At 53.1% G+C, this 16,242-nt stretch overlaps 1 protein-coding gene across 6 annotated transcripts in view; it reads left to right on the forward strand.

The window, feature by feature from the left end:
* The window catches only part of LOC140399885 (ADP-ribose glycohydrolase MACROD1-like), a 959,160-nt gene that overhangs the window by 22,128 nt on the left and 920,790 nt on the right, over positions 1-16,242 (forward strand). For 5 of the 6 annotated variants that reach the window (XM_072489356.1, XM_072489355.1, XM_072489357.1 and 2 more), the window contains one exon: positions 14,932-15,048. The exons of the other annotated variant lie outside the window; for it this stretch is intronic. In XM_072489356.1, the coding sequence (XP_072345457.1) occupies positions 14,932-15,048 (117 nt within the window). The remainder of the gene's footprint in view (positions 1-14,931; positions 15,049-16,242) is intronic. 6 annotated transcript variants of the gene reach the window in all.

The following is a 16,242-nucleotide window of genomic DNA, read 5'->3' on the forward strand; positions in this document are numbered from 1 at the left end:
TGGAATTCCAGTATTATTTCCCCCAGCGAGAGTGAAGGAACGGCTGATATATTTCCGAGTCAGGCCCCCCCCACGCACACACCCACCCACCCACCCTGCCGCCTCAGAAAAGGGTTGACAGGCTGGGCCTATTCTCCCCTACAATGGCCGAGGGCGACCCCCTCATCCCTAACTAACCCTGCCGCCCAGCTCCGCAACATCCGGCACCCAGCCGGGGGGGCTGCACTCGTCTTCATTATAAACGAGATAAGGAGTGTCAGGAATGCACTCCCTCCCCCGTAATGAAGCCACTGATTCGGAGGGGTGGGCGTCACTGGTGAGGCCTCTGACCCGAGAGGGGGCAGGGAACCAGGGAGGTGGTTCTCAAGGCTGCGGTACCGGTGTCCTCTGGTTGGGGTGAGCTCTGCTGATACCCTGCGATGGGGCAGCGCCTCTAAGGGGCGGCAACACCTGGTGGCCCCCTGGTTGAGCTTGGCCCTTGATGATACTGCTGGGGGGTGTGAGGGTATCCAGAGGGGCGGCCTGGGTGGACTCCCAGATCACCAGAGGCCTTCTGAGCATTTAAAGATGATGTGGAGATGCCGGCGTTGGACTGGGGCGAGCACAGTAAGAAGTCTTACAACGCCAGGTTAAAGTCCAACAAGTTTGTTTCAAACACAAGCTTTCGGAGCACTGCTCCTTCCTCAGGTGAATGAAGAGGTAGGTTCCAGAGACATATATAAAGACAGATTCAAAGACGGCACTTTGAATTCACTCTAGACAAGAGTAAAGGTAAACCGTGGCTTTAATCAACTTAGAACAGTGCCTGCGACTGAGACAATACTGTGCGCCGCCTACAGGTCGACTGCTCTTTATACTCCCCTCAAGGTGGGGAGCCATGGACGGAGCCCATACATGTCCCAACATGTTCCCCTATGGACGATGCCATACAATGGCCCATAGGTGGAGCCCACAAGGGCAACAACATAGTATAAATGCAAATACCAAGGCAACGCATGGTACTGATACAGTGGTGGATTATTGGTATAATACATTCACCACATTCACCCCCTGTTTAAAAAAAATGAAGTCTGGCTGGGGTGACGGGTTCATAAGTTCAGCCGGTCCGCCCCACGGATTGTGCACTGTGATCGTCGAAGCTCTGGCGTTGCCGCTGGCCCGGGTGTCGAGCTCGTCCGTGCTGGCATCGGTCGTGGGGGCGCCGGTGCGGGCACAGACGTGGACTCCGGGAGCGTCTCTTCTGGAGCTTCATTCCTGCGGACCGGTGAAGGGGGGATGGCGGGCGGGAGGGAGCGCGGGAGCCATATAGGGGCGGGGGCGCTGGTCATGGTAGGTTGGGCGGGATATAGTGGAGGGATGGCAGTGGTGGTGGTGGTGGAACCGGCGGGCGCCAGGTCCCGGAGGGAGACCGTATCCTGTCGGCCGTCGGGGTGTTCGATATAAGCGTACTGGGGGTTTGAGTGTAGGAGCTGGACCCTCTCTACCAGAGGATCGGCCTTATGGCTCCTGACGTGTTTTCTGAGTAGGACTGGTCCCGGTGTCTTCAGCCAGGACGGAAGCAAGGCCCCTGAGGTGGAACCCCTAGGGAAAACAAATAGGCGGTCATGAGGTGTCTCGCTTGTGGCCATGCAAAGTAGGGACCTAATACAGTGGAGCGTATCGGGGAGGACGTCCTGCCAGTGAGGAACTGGGAGATTCCTGGACCGCAGGGTCAGTAGCACGGTCTTCCAGACCGTCGCGTTCTCCCTCTCCACCTGCCTGTTTCCCCTGGGGTTATAATTGGTAATCCTGCTCGAGGCGATGCCCTTACCGAGCAGCTACTGACGCAGTTCGTTGCTCATGAACGACGAGCCCCGGTCACTGTGGACATAATTGGGGAAACCAAACAGGGTGAAGACACTATATGTAGGGCTTTAATGACGGTGGACGTGGTCATGTCGGGACAAGGGATTGCAAAGGGGAAGCGGGAGAACTCATCAATAATATTGAGGAAATATGTATTGCGGTTATTGGAGGGGAGGGGCCCTTTGAAATTGATACAGAGGCGCTCAAAGGGCCGGGATGCCTTTACCAGGTGGGCCTTATCTGGTCGATAGAAGTGCGGTTTACACTCCGCACAGATCTGGCAGTCCCTGGTCATAGCTCTGACCTCCTCGGTGAAGTAGGGCAGGTTGCGGGCCTTGATATAGTGGATAAGCCGGGTGGCAGAGGTCATCGTGGATAGCCCCTAGTCGGGCATCTTGCGCGCTGGCGCATGTACCGCGGGACAGGGCATCTGGGGGCTTGTTGAGCTTCCCAGGACGATATACTATATCGTAGTTATAGGTGGAGCGTTCGATTCTCCACCTCAAGATCTTATCATTCTTGATTTTGCCCCGCTGCGTATTGTCGAACATGAAGGCTACCGATCGTTGGTGGGTGACGAGAGTAAACCTCCTACCAGCGAGGTAGTGCCTCCAGTGCCTGCTTGATTGAGGGTAGCGGCGAGAGCGACCTCTGATGCTGGAAGGAGACAGACTCGTCCACCGCGTGCATCGCGGCTTTGGCGATGTCCCCCTTGATGCAGCTGAAGGCCTGGCGGGCCTCAGTTACCAGTGGAAAGATGGTGGCCTTGATTGGTGGGCGGGCTTTGTCTGCAAAGTTGGGGACCTACTGGGCATAATATGAGAAGAACCCGAGGCATCTCTTCAGGGCCTTGGGGCAGTGAGGGAGGGGGAGTTGCACACGGTCAGGATCGGGCCCTAGGACCCCGTTCGCTACGACGTAGCCGAGGATGGCTAGTCTGGTTGTAGGTGAGATTGAGAGTTTGGGCGGTTTGGAGAAATCGGTGGAGGTTGGCGTCGTGGTCCTGCTGATCATGGTCACAGATGGTGACATTGTCCAAGTACGGAAATGTGGCCCGCAGCCTGTACTGGTCCACCATTCGGTCCATTGTTCTTTGGAACACCGAAACCCCGTTCGTGATGCCAAAGGGGACCCGGAGGAAGTGGAAAAGGCGGCCGTCTGCCTCAAAAGCCGTGTAGTGGCGGTCCTCCGGGCGGATTGGGAGCTGGTGGTATGCAGACTTCAGATCCACCGTGGAGAACACCCGGTAGTGTGCGATCTGGTTTACCATGTCTGCAATCCGGGGAAGGGGGTACTCATCGAGTTGCGTTGACCGGTTAATGGTCTGGCTGTAATCAACCACCATCCGGAACTTTTCCCCGGCCTTGACGACCACCACCTGAGCTCTCCAGGGGCTATTGCTGGCCTCGATGACTCCCTCCCGCAAGAGACGCAGGACCTCGGACCTGATGAAAGCCCTGTCCTGTATGCTATACCGCCTGCTTCTGGTGGCGACTGGTTTGCAGTCGGCGGTGAGGTTTGCGAAGAGTCAGGGAGGGTCGACTTTTAGGGTCGCGAGGCTGCATATGGTGAGTGGGGGCAGGGGCCCCCCCGAACTTCAGGGTTAAGCTCCTGAAGTTGCATTGGAAATCTAGTCCCAATAGGAGAGGAGCGCAGAGGTCTGGCAGCACATATAATTTAAAATGTTTGTACTCGGCGCCCTGTATTGCTAGGGTTGCGGTAGTGCACCCTTGGATTTGCACCAAGTGCGACCCAGAGGCGAGGGAGACGGTTTGGTGTGCCGGGAAAATTGGGAGCGAGCAGCGTCTTACCAGGTCCGGGTGAATGAAGCTCTCTGTGCTCCCGGAGTCGAAAAGGCAAGGCGTCTCGTGCCCGTTAACCCGGACGGTCATCATGGAGCTCCGGAGGTGCTTGGGTCGCGACTGGTCCAGGGTGACCGCACTGAGTTGCGGGTAGTCGGCGTGGTCGGAGGTGCTGGGGCGGCTCCACGATGGCTGCCCACGTTGATCGTACGCGTCGAGCGGCGTAGCAGATGACGGCCAAGATGGCGGCCACCGTTGGTCGAGCGTGGCGGGCGGCGAGGAAGATGGCGTCCAAGATGGCGGCCCCCGTGACTCGCACTTGCTGTGTGGACTGGAAGATGGCTGCTCCCACGGATAGCACGAGGCTGATGAGGGGGGCGGAGTCGGCAGACACGCTGCCACCTTGCGGGGCCTGTGAGTCTGAGGATCGGGCCTGTGAGTTAGAGTTCTTGGACCTGGCCAGGCAAACTTTGGCGAAATGTCCTTTTCTCCCGCTGCTGCTGTAGTTCGCGTTACGGGCCGGGCATTGCTGCCGGGGGTGTTGGGACTGGCCGCAGAAATAGCAGGGTAGCCCCCCCATGATGGACGGGCGGCCGCGTGGCACAGGCCTAGGGTAGACTCTGGTGGGGGGTCCACGAGGGGGCCGCATGGTCAGCCGGGAATGTGGTAAGGCTCTGGAACGCTACTTCCAGAGAGGAGGCTAACTTTACCGTCTCATCGAGGTCCAGGGCCCCCTTTTCGAGTAGGCGCGGTCGCACGTAGTTAGACCGGACTCCCGCCACGGAGACGTCTCGGATGGCGAGTTCCATATGGCGAATGGCCGTAACGGCCTGGTAATTGCAGTTGCGTGCGAGGGCTTTGAGGTCGCGTAGGTAGTCATCTAGCGACTCCCCGGGACGCTGGCGGCGAGTGGTGAGGATGTGTCGCGCGTAGACCTCGTTCACGGGTCGCACATAGAGGTGTTCGAGCATCGCGAGGGCGTCTGCGTAGGAGGAGGCCTCGTCGAGTTGAACAGAGATTCGATGGCTCACCCGTGCGTGGAGGAGGCTCAGCTTCTGTTCGCCGGTGACGGAAGGCGTGGAGGCGGCGAGGTAGGCCTTGAAGCATCGAAGCCAGTGCGAGAAAATTTATTTCAGGTTTGAGGGCCGATTCCATAGTTGCCTTTAAGTTGATTAAATTGATGCGACCTTCAATTCACTCGAGACAAGAGTATAGGTAAACTGTGACTTTAATCAACTTAGAACAGTGCCTGCCTGCGACGGACACAATACTGTGCACCGTCTACAGGTCGACTGCTCTTTATACCCTCCCGTCAAGGGGAGGAGCCCAGACATGTCCCAACATGTTCCCCTATCATAGATTATCATAGAATTCACAGTGCAGAAGGAGGCCATTCGGCCCATCGAGTCTGCACCGACTCTTGGAAAGAGCACCCTACCCAAGGTCAACACCTCCACCCTATCCCCATAACCCAGTAACCTCACCCAACACTAAGGGCAATTTTGGACACTAAGGCCAATTTATCATGGCCAATCCACCTAACCTGCACATCTTTGGACTGCGGGAGGAAACCGGAGTACCCGGAGGAAACCCACGCACACACGGGGAGGATGTGCAGACTCCGCACAGACAGTGACCCAAGCCCGGAATCGAACCTGGGACCCTGGAGCTGTGAAGCAATTGTGCTATCCACTTGTGCTACTGTGTTGCCCATACAATGGCCCATAGGTGGAGCCCACAAAGGCAACAACATAGCGTAGATGCAAATTCAAAGGTAAAGCCTGGTACTGATACAGTGGTGGATTATTGGTCTAATACATTCACCACGAATGCGAGTCTTTGCAGGCAATTAAGTCTTTACAGATCCAGAGATGGGGTAACCCCAGGTTAAAGAGGTGTGAATTGTCTCAAGCCAGGACAGTTGGTAGGATTTCGCAGGCCAGATGGTGGGGGATGAATGTAATGCGACATGAATCCCAGGTCCCGGTTGAGGCCGCACTCATGTGTGCGGAACTTGGCTATAAGTTTCTGCTCGGCGATTCTGCGTTGTCGCGGGTCCTGAAGGCCGCCTTGGAGAACACTCCCCCGGAGATCAGAGGCTGAATGCCCTTGACTGCTGAAGTGTTCCCCGACTGGAAGGGAACATACCTGCCTGGGTGATTGTCGCGCGATGTCCGTTTATCCGTTGTCGCAGCGTCTGCATGGTCTCGCCAATGTACCACGCTTCGGGACACCCTTTCCTGCAGCGTATGAGGTAGACAACGTTGGCCGAGTCGCACGAGTATGTACCGCGTACTTGGTGGATGGTGTTCTCATGTGTAATGGTGGTATCCATGTCGATGATCTGGCACGTCTTGCAGAGATTGCCATGGCAGGGTTGTGTGGTGTCGTGGCCACTGTTCTGAAGGCTGGGTAGTTTGCTGCAAACAATGGTTCGTTTGAGGTTGCGCGGTTGCATTTAAAGGACACAGGCAGCACTCAGCAGCATGAGCGGCCAGGAGCCTCTGAGTACCAGCACAGGGGTGTGTTTAAAAGACAGACTGCAGCAATGGCGGTCTGAGCCAGGCCACCCCCAATCCCACAGGGGACACCCCGTGTTCACGGACCCAACACCAAGTCCCACCCCCCCGCTACTGCTTCTGGCCCAAGCAGCCACCCCCTGACGCCAAAGCCAATACCTTTCGAGCTACCCCTTGCCCTCCAGACTGCTGCTATAGCAGGAGAATTGAGTCAGTTACAGCTACTGACAGCACGAGGCTGCACCACCCCACAATCCGCCTGTCCCTTCTTTCATTCAGGGACACGCTCCCCAGTCTGACCTTTGCTCCCTTCCCAGCCGGGAGCCGCTCCGCCAACTATGGCCTCTGACCTTCGGCCTTGCTGCCCACCCATCCCTCGTGTCACAATCCCCTTAACTGCGCGATCGTTACCAATTGACGGACGTCTCTTCCCAGCTACGCACAACATCCTCCTTGCAGGGCAATTCCCCGATGCATTGATTTAGCCTGCTTGTTGCTCAGGAGCATTGGAAATGTTTGGAGAATTGATTTCTGAACTCTGTCATCCTTCAGCTTGAGTCCGATCAGTCGACAAAAAAATTACAAACCTTGAAACGCGAAGGCTTGGGGACGCCGAGTACCTGACTGGTGTCTATTTTGATTCACACCTTTCTTCAGAATATTAGGGATTTGGATTTGTTTATTGTCACGTGTACCGAGGTACAGTGAAAACTACTTTTCTCCGAGCAGCTCAACAGATCATTAAATACATGAAAAGAAAATACATAATAGGGCAACACAAGGTCCACAATGTAACTACATAAGCACCGGCATCGGGTGAAGCATACAGGGGTGTAGTGTTAATCAGGTCAGTCCATGAGAGGGCCGTTTAGGAGTCTGGTGACAGCGGGGAAGAAGCTGTTTTTGAGTCTGTTCGTGCGCGTTCTCAGACTTCCGTATCTCCCGCCCGATGGAAGAAGTTGGAAGAGGGAGTAAGCCGGGTGGGAGGGGTCTTTGATGATGCTGCCCGCCCTCCCCAGGCAGCGGGAGGTGTAGACGGAGCCAATGGATGGGAGGCGGGTTCGTGTGACGGACTGGGCGGTGTTCACGACTCTCTGAAGTTTCTTGCGGTCCTGGGCCGAGCAGTTGCCGTACCCAGGCTGTGATGCAGCCCGATAGGATGCTTTCTATGGTGCATCTGTAAAAGTTGGTCAGAGTCAATGTGGACACGCCGAATTTCCTTAGTTTCCTGAGGAAGTACAGGCGCTGTTGTGCTTTCTTGGTGGTAGCGTCGACGTGGGTGGAGCAGGACAGATTGTTGGTGATGTGCGCACCCAGGAGTTTGAAACTGCTAACCATCCCCACCTCGGCCCCGTTGATGCTGACAGGGGTGTGTACAGCACTTTGCCTCCTGAAGTCAATGACCAGCTCTTTAGTTTTGCTGGCATTGAGGGAGAGATTGTTGTCGCTGCACTGCTCCACTAGGTTCTCATCCCGCCCTTTCGATGTGTCGCCGCTCTTGTGACGTAGGAGAAAATCTCCTCTGGCAAAAAGGCAGAGGTATCGGTTGGCAGCTCACCCCACGCACTGCCAGGCTGCTGTCTGCCCACACCCTCCCTTCACTAGCTGAAGCCTGGCGGTGTGGCACGGAGAGTTTTAGTCCTTTTGCCACCTCGGTTCTGCCAATGATAATCTTTATTGGTGTCACGAGTAGGCTTACATGCACGCCGCAATGAGGTGGCTGTGAAAATCCCCCTAGTCTCCGTTCTACAATCAAACCTAAAGTATCAGGCACTGCCTTTCGTCTTCGCAGATGCCAACTGACCCACTGCATAATGAAAGGAATGAAATCAAAATGGCTTATTGTCACTTATAGGCTTCAAATGAAGTTACTGTGAAAATCCCCCTAGTCGCCACATTCCGGCGCCTGTTCGGGGGGGGGGGGCCGGTACGGGTAATTCCAGCGTTTGCACTTTCTCCTCTGTATTTTACTCATTTGCACAGTCTTTCAAATTTGACTGGTCCTACATGATGGGTCTTTATGAGCGGCACGGTAGCACGGTGGTTAGCACCGTTGCTTCGCAGCGCCAGGGACCCGGGTTCGATTCCCGGGCTTGGGCCACTGTCTGTGCGGAGTCTGCGCCTTCTCCCCGTGTCTGCGTGGGTTTCCTCCGGGCGCTCCGGTTTCCTCCCACAAGTACCCGAAAGACGTGCTTGTTGGGTGAATTGGACATTCTGAATTCTCCCTCCGTGCCCCCGAACAGGTGCCGGAGTGTGGCGACGAGGGGATTTTCACAGTAGCTTCATTGCGGTGTTAATGTAAGCCTAATGAAGATTATTATTGTCAGATGGAGTTATGCCGCAGATCAGCCACAATCTAATTGAATGGAGGGACAGGATGGAGGGGCTGAATGGCCGACTCCTGTTCCTGTGTTCTCCCCCCTCCCCTCTCCTCCAACTGCAATTCCATATTCTAGCTTCACCAAATTCATTTTGACAGTCGGCTGGGGTGGGATTCGACATCACAACCCATTAGTTGACACGAAGCTGACAGATACATACATAGATACATAGAAGATAGGAGCAGGAGGAGGCCTTTTGGCCCTTCGAGCCTGCTCCGCCATTCATCACGATCATGGCTGATCATCCAACTCAATAGCTTTCTCCCCATAGCCTTTGATCGCATTCTCCCCAAGTGCTATATCCAGCCGCCTTTTGAATATATTCAATGTTTTAGCATCAACCCCTTCCTGTGGTAATGAATTCCACCGGCTCACCACTCTTAGGATGAAGAAATGTCTCCTTATCTCTGTCCGAAATGGTTTACCCTGAATCCGCAGGCTGTGACCCTTGGTTCTGGACACACCCATCATGGGGAACATCCTTCCTGCATCGACCCTGTCCAGTCCTGTTAGAATTTTATAAGTCTCTGTGGATCCCCCCTCATTCTTCTGAACTCCAGCGGGAACAATCCCAACCTCGTCAATCTCTCCTCGTCCGTCAGTCCCGCCATCCCTGGAATTAGTCTGGTAAACCTTCGCTGCACTCCCTCGAGAGCAAGAACATCCTTCCTCAGAGAAGGAGACCAGAACTGCTCACAATACTCCAGGTGTGGCCTCACCAAGGCCCTGTACAATTGCAGCAACACATCCCTGCTTCGATACTCGAAACCTCTCGCAATGAAGACCAACAGACCATTAGCCTTCTTTACCGCCTGCTGCACCTGCATGCTTACCTTCAGCGACTGGTGCACAAGGACACCCAGGTCCCGCTGCACACTCCCCCTCTCCCAGTTTACTTTAAAAAAAATAGATTTAGAGTACCCAAATCATTTTTTTCCCAATTAAGGGGCAATTTAGCGTGGCCAATCCACCTAACCCTGCACATCTTTGGGTTGTGGCGGGGAAACCCACGCAGACACGGGGAGAATGTGCAAACTCCACACGGACAGTGACCCAGAGCCGGGATTCGAACCCGGGACCTCGGCGCCGTGAGGCAGCAAGGCTAACTACTGCGCCACCCCGCCCTCTCCCAATTTACAACCGTTCAGGTAGTAACCTGTCTTCCTGTTTTTGCTTCCAAAGTGAATAACCTCGCACTTATCCAATAGGGACTTATCCAATATGTAATAGGGACTCCCTTCTTTCCACTCCTCGCTGTCTTACCAATGCGGTACCTCCAGAACCGGTGCGGCCTCCTTCGCTGGATGGCCCAATTCATTCAGACGCAGAATAGAAACAAATCTGGCACCTGTAATGTTTTACGCTGGCATGTAACAAGGCAATGAGAGATCACATCTGAGGGAATGGAACATTTCATTCGATTGCCTTTTGTTGAACCACGCTGAACCGTACAAGTATCATTCATGTGTGAAGTGCCTGTTAAAAAATCATCTCAGCACTTCATACTGATCAGCAGGCCAGTGCTGTCAAGGAGCAGAGAGATGTGCCAAGAGTGTGTGCTGCCGATGTGACAGCCTATTGTTTACATTGATTTTAATTCCGCTGGTTCAAACCTTCCACTTCCTTCCCCAATCATCTCTTCACTGCTCACCCGCTGTCTGTCCTGGGAGTCGCATTAATTATTCTAACTGCCCTTGGAGCGAGATCAGCTTCGCCACTCTTGTCTCCCGATAACACGTTCGCTCCAGAGCAAATTGCGGACGGCAAATACTGCCACGGGTTCGCAAGGATCAGAGTGAAATTAAGTGAATGGCACATGAAGGAAAGTATATCATTTTTTTAACTGCTCATGATAAAGGAGCAGCGCTCCGAAAGCTAGTGACATCAAAACAAACCTGTTGGACTTTAACCTGGTGTTGTAAGACTTTGTACTATGATAAAACTCAGATAGGCACCAGCGTTACTACGTATGCATCTCCAATTTCACTCGGTAATAAAGAAAGGATTGCACATAAATATTTGTAAAGAGATTTTTGGTATTTTATTAAAGCACTTAATGGGATGCAAACTGTCTTTACCACTTAACGGACTAATTTGTATTGTTTGGTAACCATTGTTTGTTATTGTTCATGGGCAGCACGGTAGCACAGTGGTTAGCACTGTGGCTTCACAGCTCCATGGTCCCAGGTTCGATTCCCGGGCTTGGGTCACTGTCTGTGCGGAGTCTGCACGTTCTCCCCGTGTCTGCGTGGGTTTCCTCCGGGTGCTCCGGTTTCCTCCCACAGTCCAAAGATGTGCATCTTAGGTGGATTGGCCGTGCTAAATTGCCCCTTAGTGCCCAAACAAAAGGTTTGGTGGGGTTACTGGGTTAAGGGTGTGGGCTTGGGTGGGGTGCTCTTTCCAAGGGCTGGTACAGACTCGATGGGCCGAATGGCCTCCTTCTGCACTGTAAATTCTGTAACAATCGATTGGATTGGATTTGTGTAATGTCACGTGTACCGAGGTACAGTGAAACGTATTTTTCTGCGAGCAGCTCAAACAGGTCATTTAGTACAGAAAAATAAAATAAAATAAAAAGATAATACATAATAGGGCAACACATGGTCCACAATGTAACTACATAGACCCCGGCATCGGGTGAAGCATACAGGGTGTAGTGTTAATCAGGTCAGTCCATAAGAGGGTCGTTTAGGAGTCTGGTAACAGCGGGTAAGAAGCTGTTTTTGAGTCTGTTCGTGCGCGTTCTCAGACTTCTGTATCTCCTGCCCGATGGAAGAAGTTGGAAGAGTGAGTAAGCCGGGCGGGAGGGGTCTTTTATTCTGAGGTTTTCGCTGTTTAGGAAGTGCTGCATCAATGCAAAGACATTATTAACTCCCCCCTGTGACGAACAGCTCATCAAACACGGTCACAAACATCCCCCACCTTTTCTCAAAACCCTCTGCAGAAATTATTAATTTGGTCAAACTCCTTGCGGAAGGCTTAGCAGAAGCCCTGAGAGAGAGGGCAACTTCCCATGAGGTCCTGTGGCGACAAGAGAACCCAGTTAAGTTTTATTTAATTATAATAATAATCTTTATTAGTGTCACAAGTAGGCTTACATTAACGCTGCAATGAAGTTACTGTGAAAATCCCCTCGTCGCCACATTCTGGCGCCAGTTCGGGTACACGGAGGGAGAATTCAGAATGTCCAAATGACCTAACAAGCACGTCTTTGGGACTTGTGGGAGGAAACCGGAGCACCCGGAGGAAACCCACGCAGACACGGGGAGAAGGCGCAGACTCCGCACAGACAGTGACCCAAGCCGGGGAATCGAACCCAGGGACCCTGGTGCTGTGAAGCCGTAGTGCTAACCACTGTGCTACCGTGCTGCCAATAAGGGGTGGGCTGGACTGAACTTGGATGTAGAGGAATTGTCGGGGGGATGCGGGGTTAGGAGGATGGGGCTGGTCAGGGCCCCCATGACACATGAACATCCCACGTGGCGTTACCCTCAGCGAGCGGTCGGAGGGCAGGGGGCCAGAACTGTGAGCCCGCCTCCTATGACAGCATCAGCAGTGAGCCCTAACTGTTCACCATCTCCCGCAACACCCCCACACCGCCCCCAATTAGATATATGGGCCCATGAGAAGGATTGGCCATCACACACGCAGGGATCAGTGGAAGGTGATCCCAAAGAGAGAGGTCAGACCCTGTCAAACGATGAGCAGCTCATTTCACAGGAGCCATTACCAATCTGGCATGCAGGGTGGCACAGCGGTTAGCACTGTTGCTTCACAGCTCCAGGGTCCCGGGTTCGATTCCCGGCTTGGGTCACTGTCCATGCGGAATCTGCACGTTCTCCCCCGGTGTCTGCGTGGGTTTCCTCCGGGTGCTCCGGTTTCCTCCCACAAGTCCCGAAAGATGAGCTTGTTGGGTGGATTGGACGTTCTGAATTCTCCCTCCGTGTACCCGAACAGGCGCCGGAATGTGGCGACGAGGGGATTTTCACAGTAACTTCATTGCAGTGTTAATGTAAGCCCACTTGTGACAATAATAAATAAAGATAAAGTGGTGGCTCACTTCTGGGGTAGAATTCTCCGACCCCCCCCCCGCCGGGTCGGAGAATCGCCGGGGGCTAGCGTGAATCCCACCCCCGCCGGTTGCCGAATTCTCCGGCACCGGATATTCGGCGGGGGCGGGAATCGCGCAGGTCGGCGCCCCCCGGCCCGCGATGGGCTGAGGTCCCGCTGTTGGAATGCCTGTGCCGCCGGCGTGGATTAAACCACCTTTCTTACCGGCGGGACAAGGCAGCGGGAGCGGGCTTCGGAGTCCTGGGGGGCGGGGGCGATCTGGCCCCGGGGGGGGGGGGGGGGGGTGCCCCCACGGTGGCCTGGCCCGCGATCGGGGCCCACCGATCGGCGGGCAGGCCTCTGCCGTGGGGGCACTCTTTTCCCTCCGCTTCGGCCACAGTTTTCACCATGGCCGATGCGGAAGGGACACCCCGCCCTGCGCATGCGCGGGGATGACGCCGGCCGGCGAAGACCCTTCGGCCCCGGCTGGCGTGGCGCCAAAGGCCTTTCCCGCCGGCCGGCGGATCGGCAACCACTCCGGCGCGGGCCTAGCCCCTCAAGGTGAGGACTTGGCCCCTAAAGGTGCGGAGAAATCCGCATCTTTGGGGAGGCCCGACGCCGGAGTGGTTCCTGCCACTCCATCCCGCCGGGACCCCCCGCCCCGCCGGGTAGGGGAGAATCCCGCCCCTGATGTGGAATGAGGACAGGCACCAACACCTGCCACGCTGGCCTGTTATACGCCTGTAAGACTGATACAGCGTGATTCCACATTGCCTGGCCATTTATTTCATCGCTGTTGGCGCTTACTTCAAGCAAATTGCTTTGGGACACACTGAGTACGTGAAGCCAACGTTCAAAAGTAAAGTTCCCTTCTCGTAAGACGATTCAATTTCAGACAGGTCGAGCAATGTCATTGGAAGGTTCAGGTTGCTAATTTTCCATTACGTTCTGATCGAGAGTGCTGTTATGGGCCAGGGTTTAGAGAACCCCAAAGTGTATCATGGAGTTCACCTGACCCACAACTTTTAATAGATTGTGGTATGGGGAGCACACGGCCCACTCTACAGGTGTGGGACAGCAGAAATGGAAAAGTATTCTTCAAAGCAAAACAATGTTTATTCCATGAACTCAAGTTAACCTTTTTAAAACATACAGTGAACATCTTTGCAACCATCAATTCAAATACAACCCTCAAAGAATACAACACTAAGTAATTCTTAATAACTTCCCAAACAACATCCAGAAGACAAAAGAAACACCTTTTAACAGAAACACATCAGGTTTACATTCACTACTGAGAACATTTATAATTCTGAATTCACCAAATGATCAAGAGATAGTCTTTTCATGGCAGAGAGATCAACAGTACACCTGCTCTGTCTGGCTTCAGCTCCAACACTGAAAACGAAACTAAAACACACCCTGCAGCAACCAGCCTAAAACAAAAGTAAAAAGCTGACAGACAGCCCAGCTCCACCCACTCTCTGACATCACTGTAGTAGTAAACACCCATTTCTTAAAGGCACTCTCACTACAGATATTTATATACACACCCATTTCTTAAAGGTACTCTCACATGACAGTGGGGCCTGCGGATTGATTGATTGATTTGATTTATTGTCACATGTATCAAAGTACAGTGAAAAGTATTTTTCTGCGGCCAAGGGAACATACACAGTACGTACACAGTAGACAAAAAGAATAATCGACAGAGAACATTGACAAATGGTACATCGACAAACAGTGATTGGTTACAGTGCGGAACAAGGGGCCAAACAAAGCAAATACATGAGCAAGAGCAGCATAGGGCGTCGTGAATAGTGTTCTTACAGGGAACAGATCAGTCTGAGGGGGAGTCGTTGAGGAGTCTTGTAGCTGTGGGGAAGAAGCTGTTCCTATGTCTGGATGTGCGGGTCTTCAGACATCTGTACCTTCTGCCTGATGGAAGGGTCTGGAAGAAGGCAATGCCTGGGTGGGAGGGGTCTCTGACAATGCTGCCTGCCTTCCTGAGGCAGCGGGAGGTGTAGACAGAATCAATGGGAGGGCGGCAAGCTTGTGTGATGCGTTGAGCTGAGTTCACCACACTCTGCGATCTTGGGCCGAGCAGTTGCCATACCAGGCGGTGATGCAGCCGGATAGGATGCTCTCTATCGCACATCTGTAGAAATGTGTGAGAGTCGATGCAGACATGCTGAATTTCTTTAGCTTCCGTAGGAAGTAGAGACGTTGTTGGACCTCTGTATGCCATTTACTCGAAAAACAGTTCTGACGAAGCCTTGTGAAGGTTGCCCTGCATTGTCATTGTCTCAATCGGTCTACATTTCCTCCTTGCAGGAGAAAGGTTTAAGCAGCCGCCATCGCACTACACGAGGGACGACATTATGAATCAAACGCTTTCGCTCTTGCAGGAGGACATCACCAAGCTGGAAGTCGACGCGGTTGTCAACGCAGGTTGGTACATTGGCAGCTACGTGGCCTGCAAGTGTATGAGAGCAGAATGGCAAGAAAAGGTGAATAAATACTGGGTTCAAGCCTGACTCATCCACTCGGGAAAGTGCTGGGAACGTTGCTCTCATCCCAGACTTGACCCTTAGTCGCTGCCAATCTGGACCTCAAAATTAAGATAATTCAGTCCTAATCTCCCTTCTGTTTCTTGCCAGCTGTATGTGCCGTGTTCTTTGTTTTGTGCAAAGGACCATCTATAATGCTGTGTTTCATTGTTCGATGACAATGTTTGCTGTAGGAAGGATGTCGAGATAGTATAGAGTGTGTACTGCAGATTCACAAGAATGCTGCCTAGTTCAGCCGGAAGCGACACGTAGACAGAAAGATTATGAAAAATTGGGGCCGATTTGGTTTGAAGAATTAAAATGATGGGATCCACCCCAGAATACTGAAGGAGGCTGGAGAGGAAATTGCTGAGGCCTTGACAGAAATCTTTGGATCCTCAGTCTTCAGGGGATGTCCTGGAGGACTGGAGAATAGCCAATGTTGTTCCTTTGTTTTAGAAGGGTAGCAAGGATAATCCAGGGAACTACAGGCCAGTGAGCCTTACGTCAGTGGTAGGGAAATTACTGGAGAGAATTCTTCGAGACAGGATCTACTCCCATTTGGAAGCAAGTGGACGTATTAGTGAGAGGCAACATGGTTTTGTGAAGGGGAGGTCGTGTCTCACTAACTTGATCGAGTTTTTCGAAGGGGTCACAAAGATGATTGATGCAGGTAGGGCAGTGGATGTCGTCTATATGGACTTCAGTAAGGCCTTTGATAAGGTCCCTCATGGTAGACTAGTACAAAAGGTGAAGTCACACGGGATCAGGGATGAGCTGGCAAGGTGGATACGGAACTGGCTAGGTCATAGAAGGCAGAGAGTCGCAATGGAAGGGCGCTTTTCTAATTGGAGGGCTGTGATTAGTGGTGTTCTGCAGGGATCAGTGCTGGGACCTTTGCTGTTCGTTGTATATATAAATGATTTGGAGGAAAATGTAACTGGTCTGATTAGTAAGTTTGCAGATGACACAAAGGCTGGTGGAATTGCGGATAGCGATGAGGACTGTCAGAGGATACAGCAGGATTTAGATTGTTTGGAGACTTGGGCAGAGAGATGGCAGATGGAGTTTAATCTGGACAAATGTGAGGTAATGC

The sequence above is a fragment of the Scyliorhinus torazame genome, chromosome 24, assembly GCF_047496885.1.
Source record: "Scyliorhinus torazame isolate Kashiwa2021f chromosome 24, sScyTor2.1, whole genome shotgun sequence".
Lineage (NCBI taxonomy): Eukaryota > Metazoa > Chordata > Chondrichthyes > Carcharhiniformes > Scyliorhinidae > Scyliorhinus > Scyliorhinus torazame.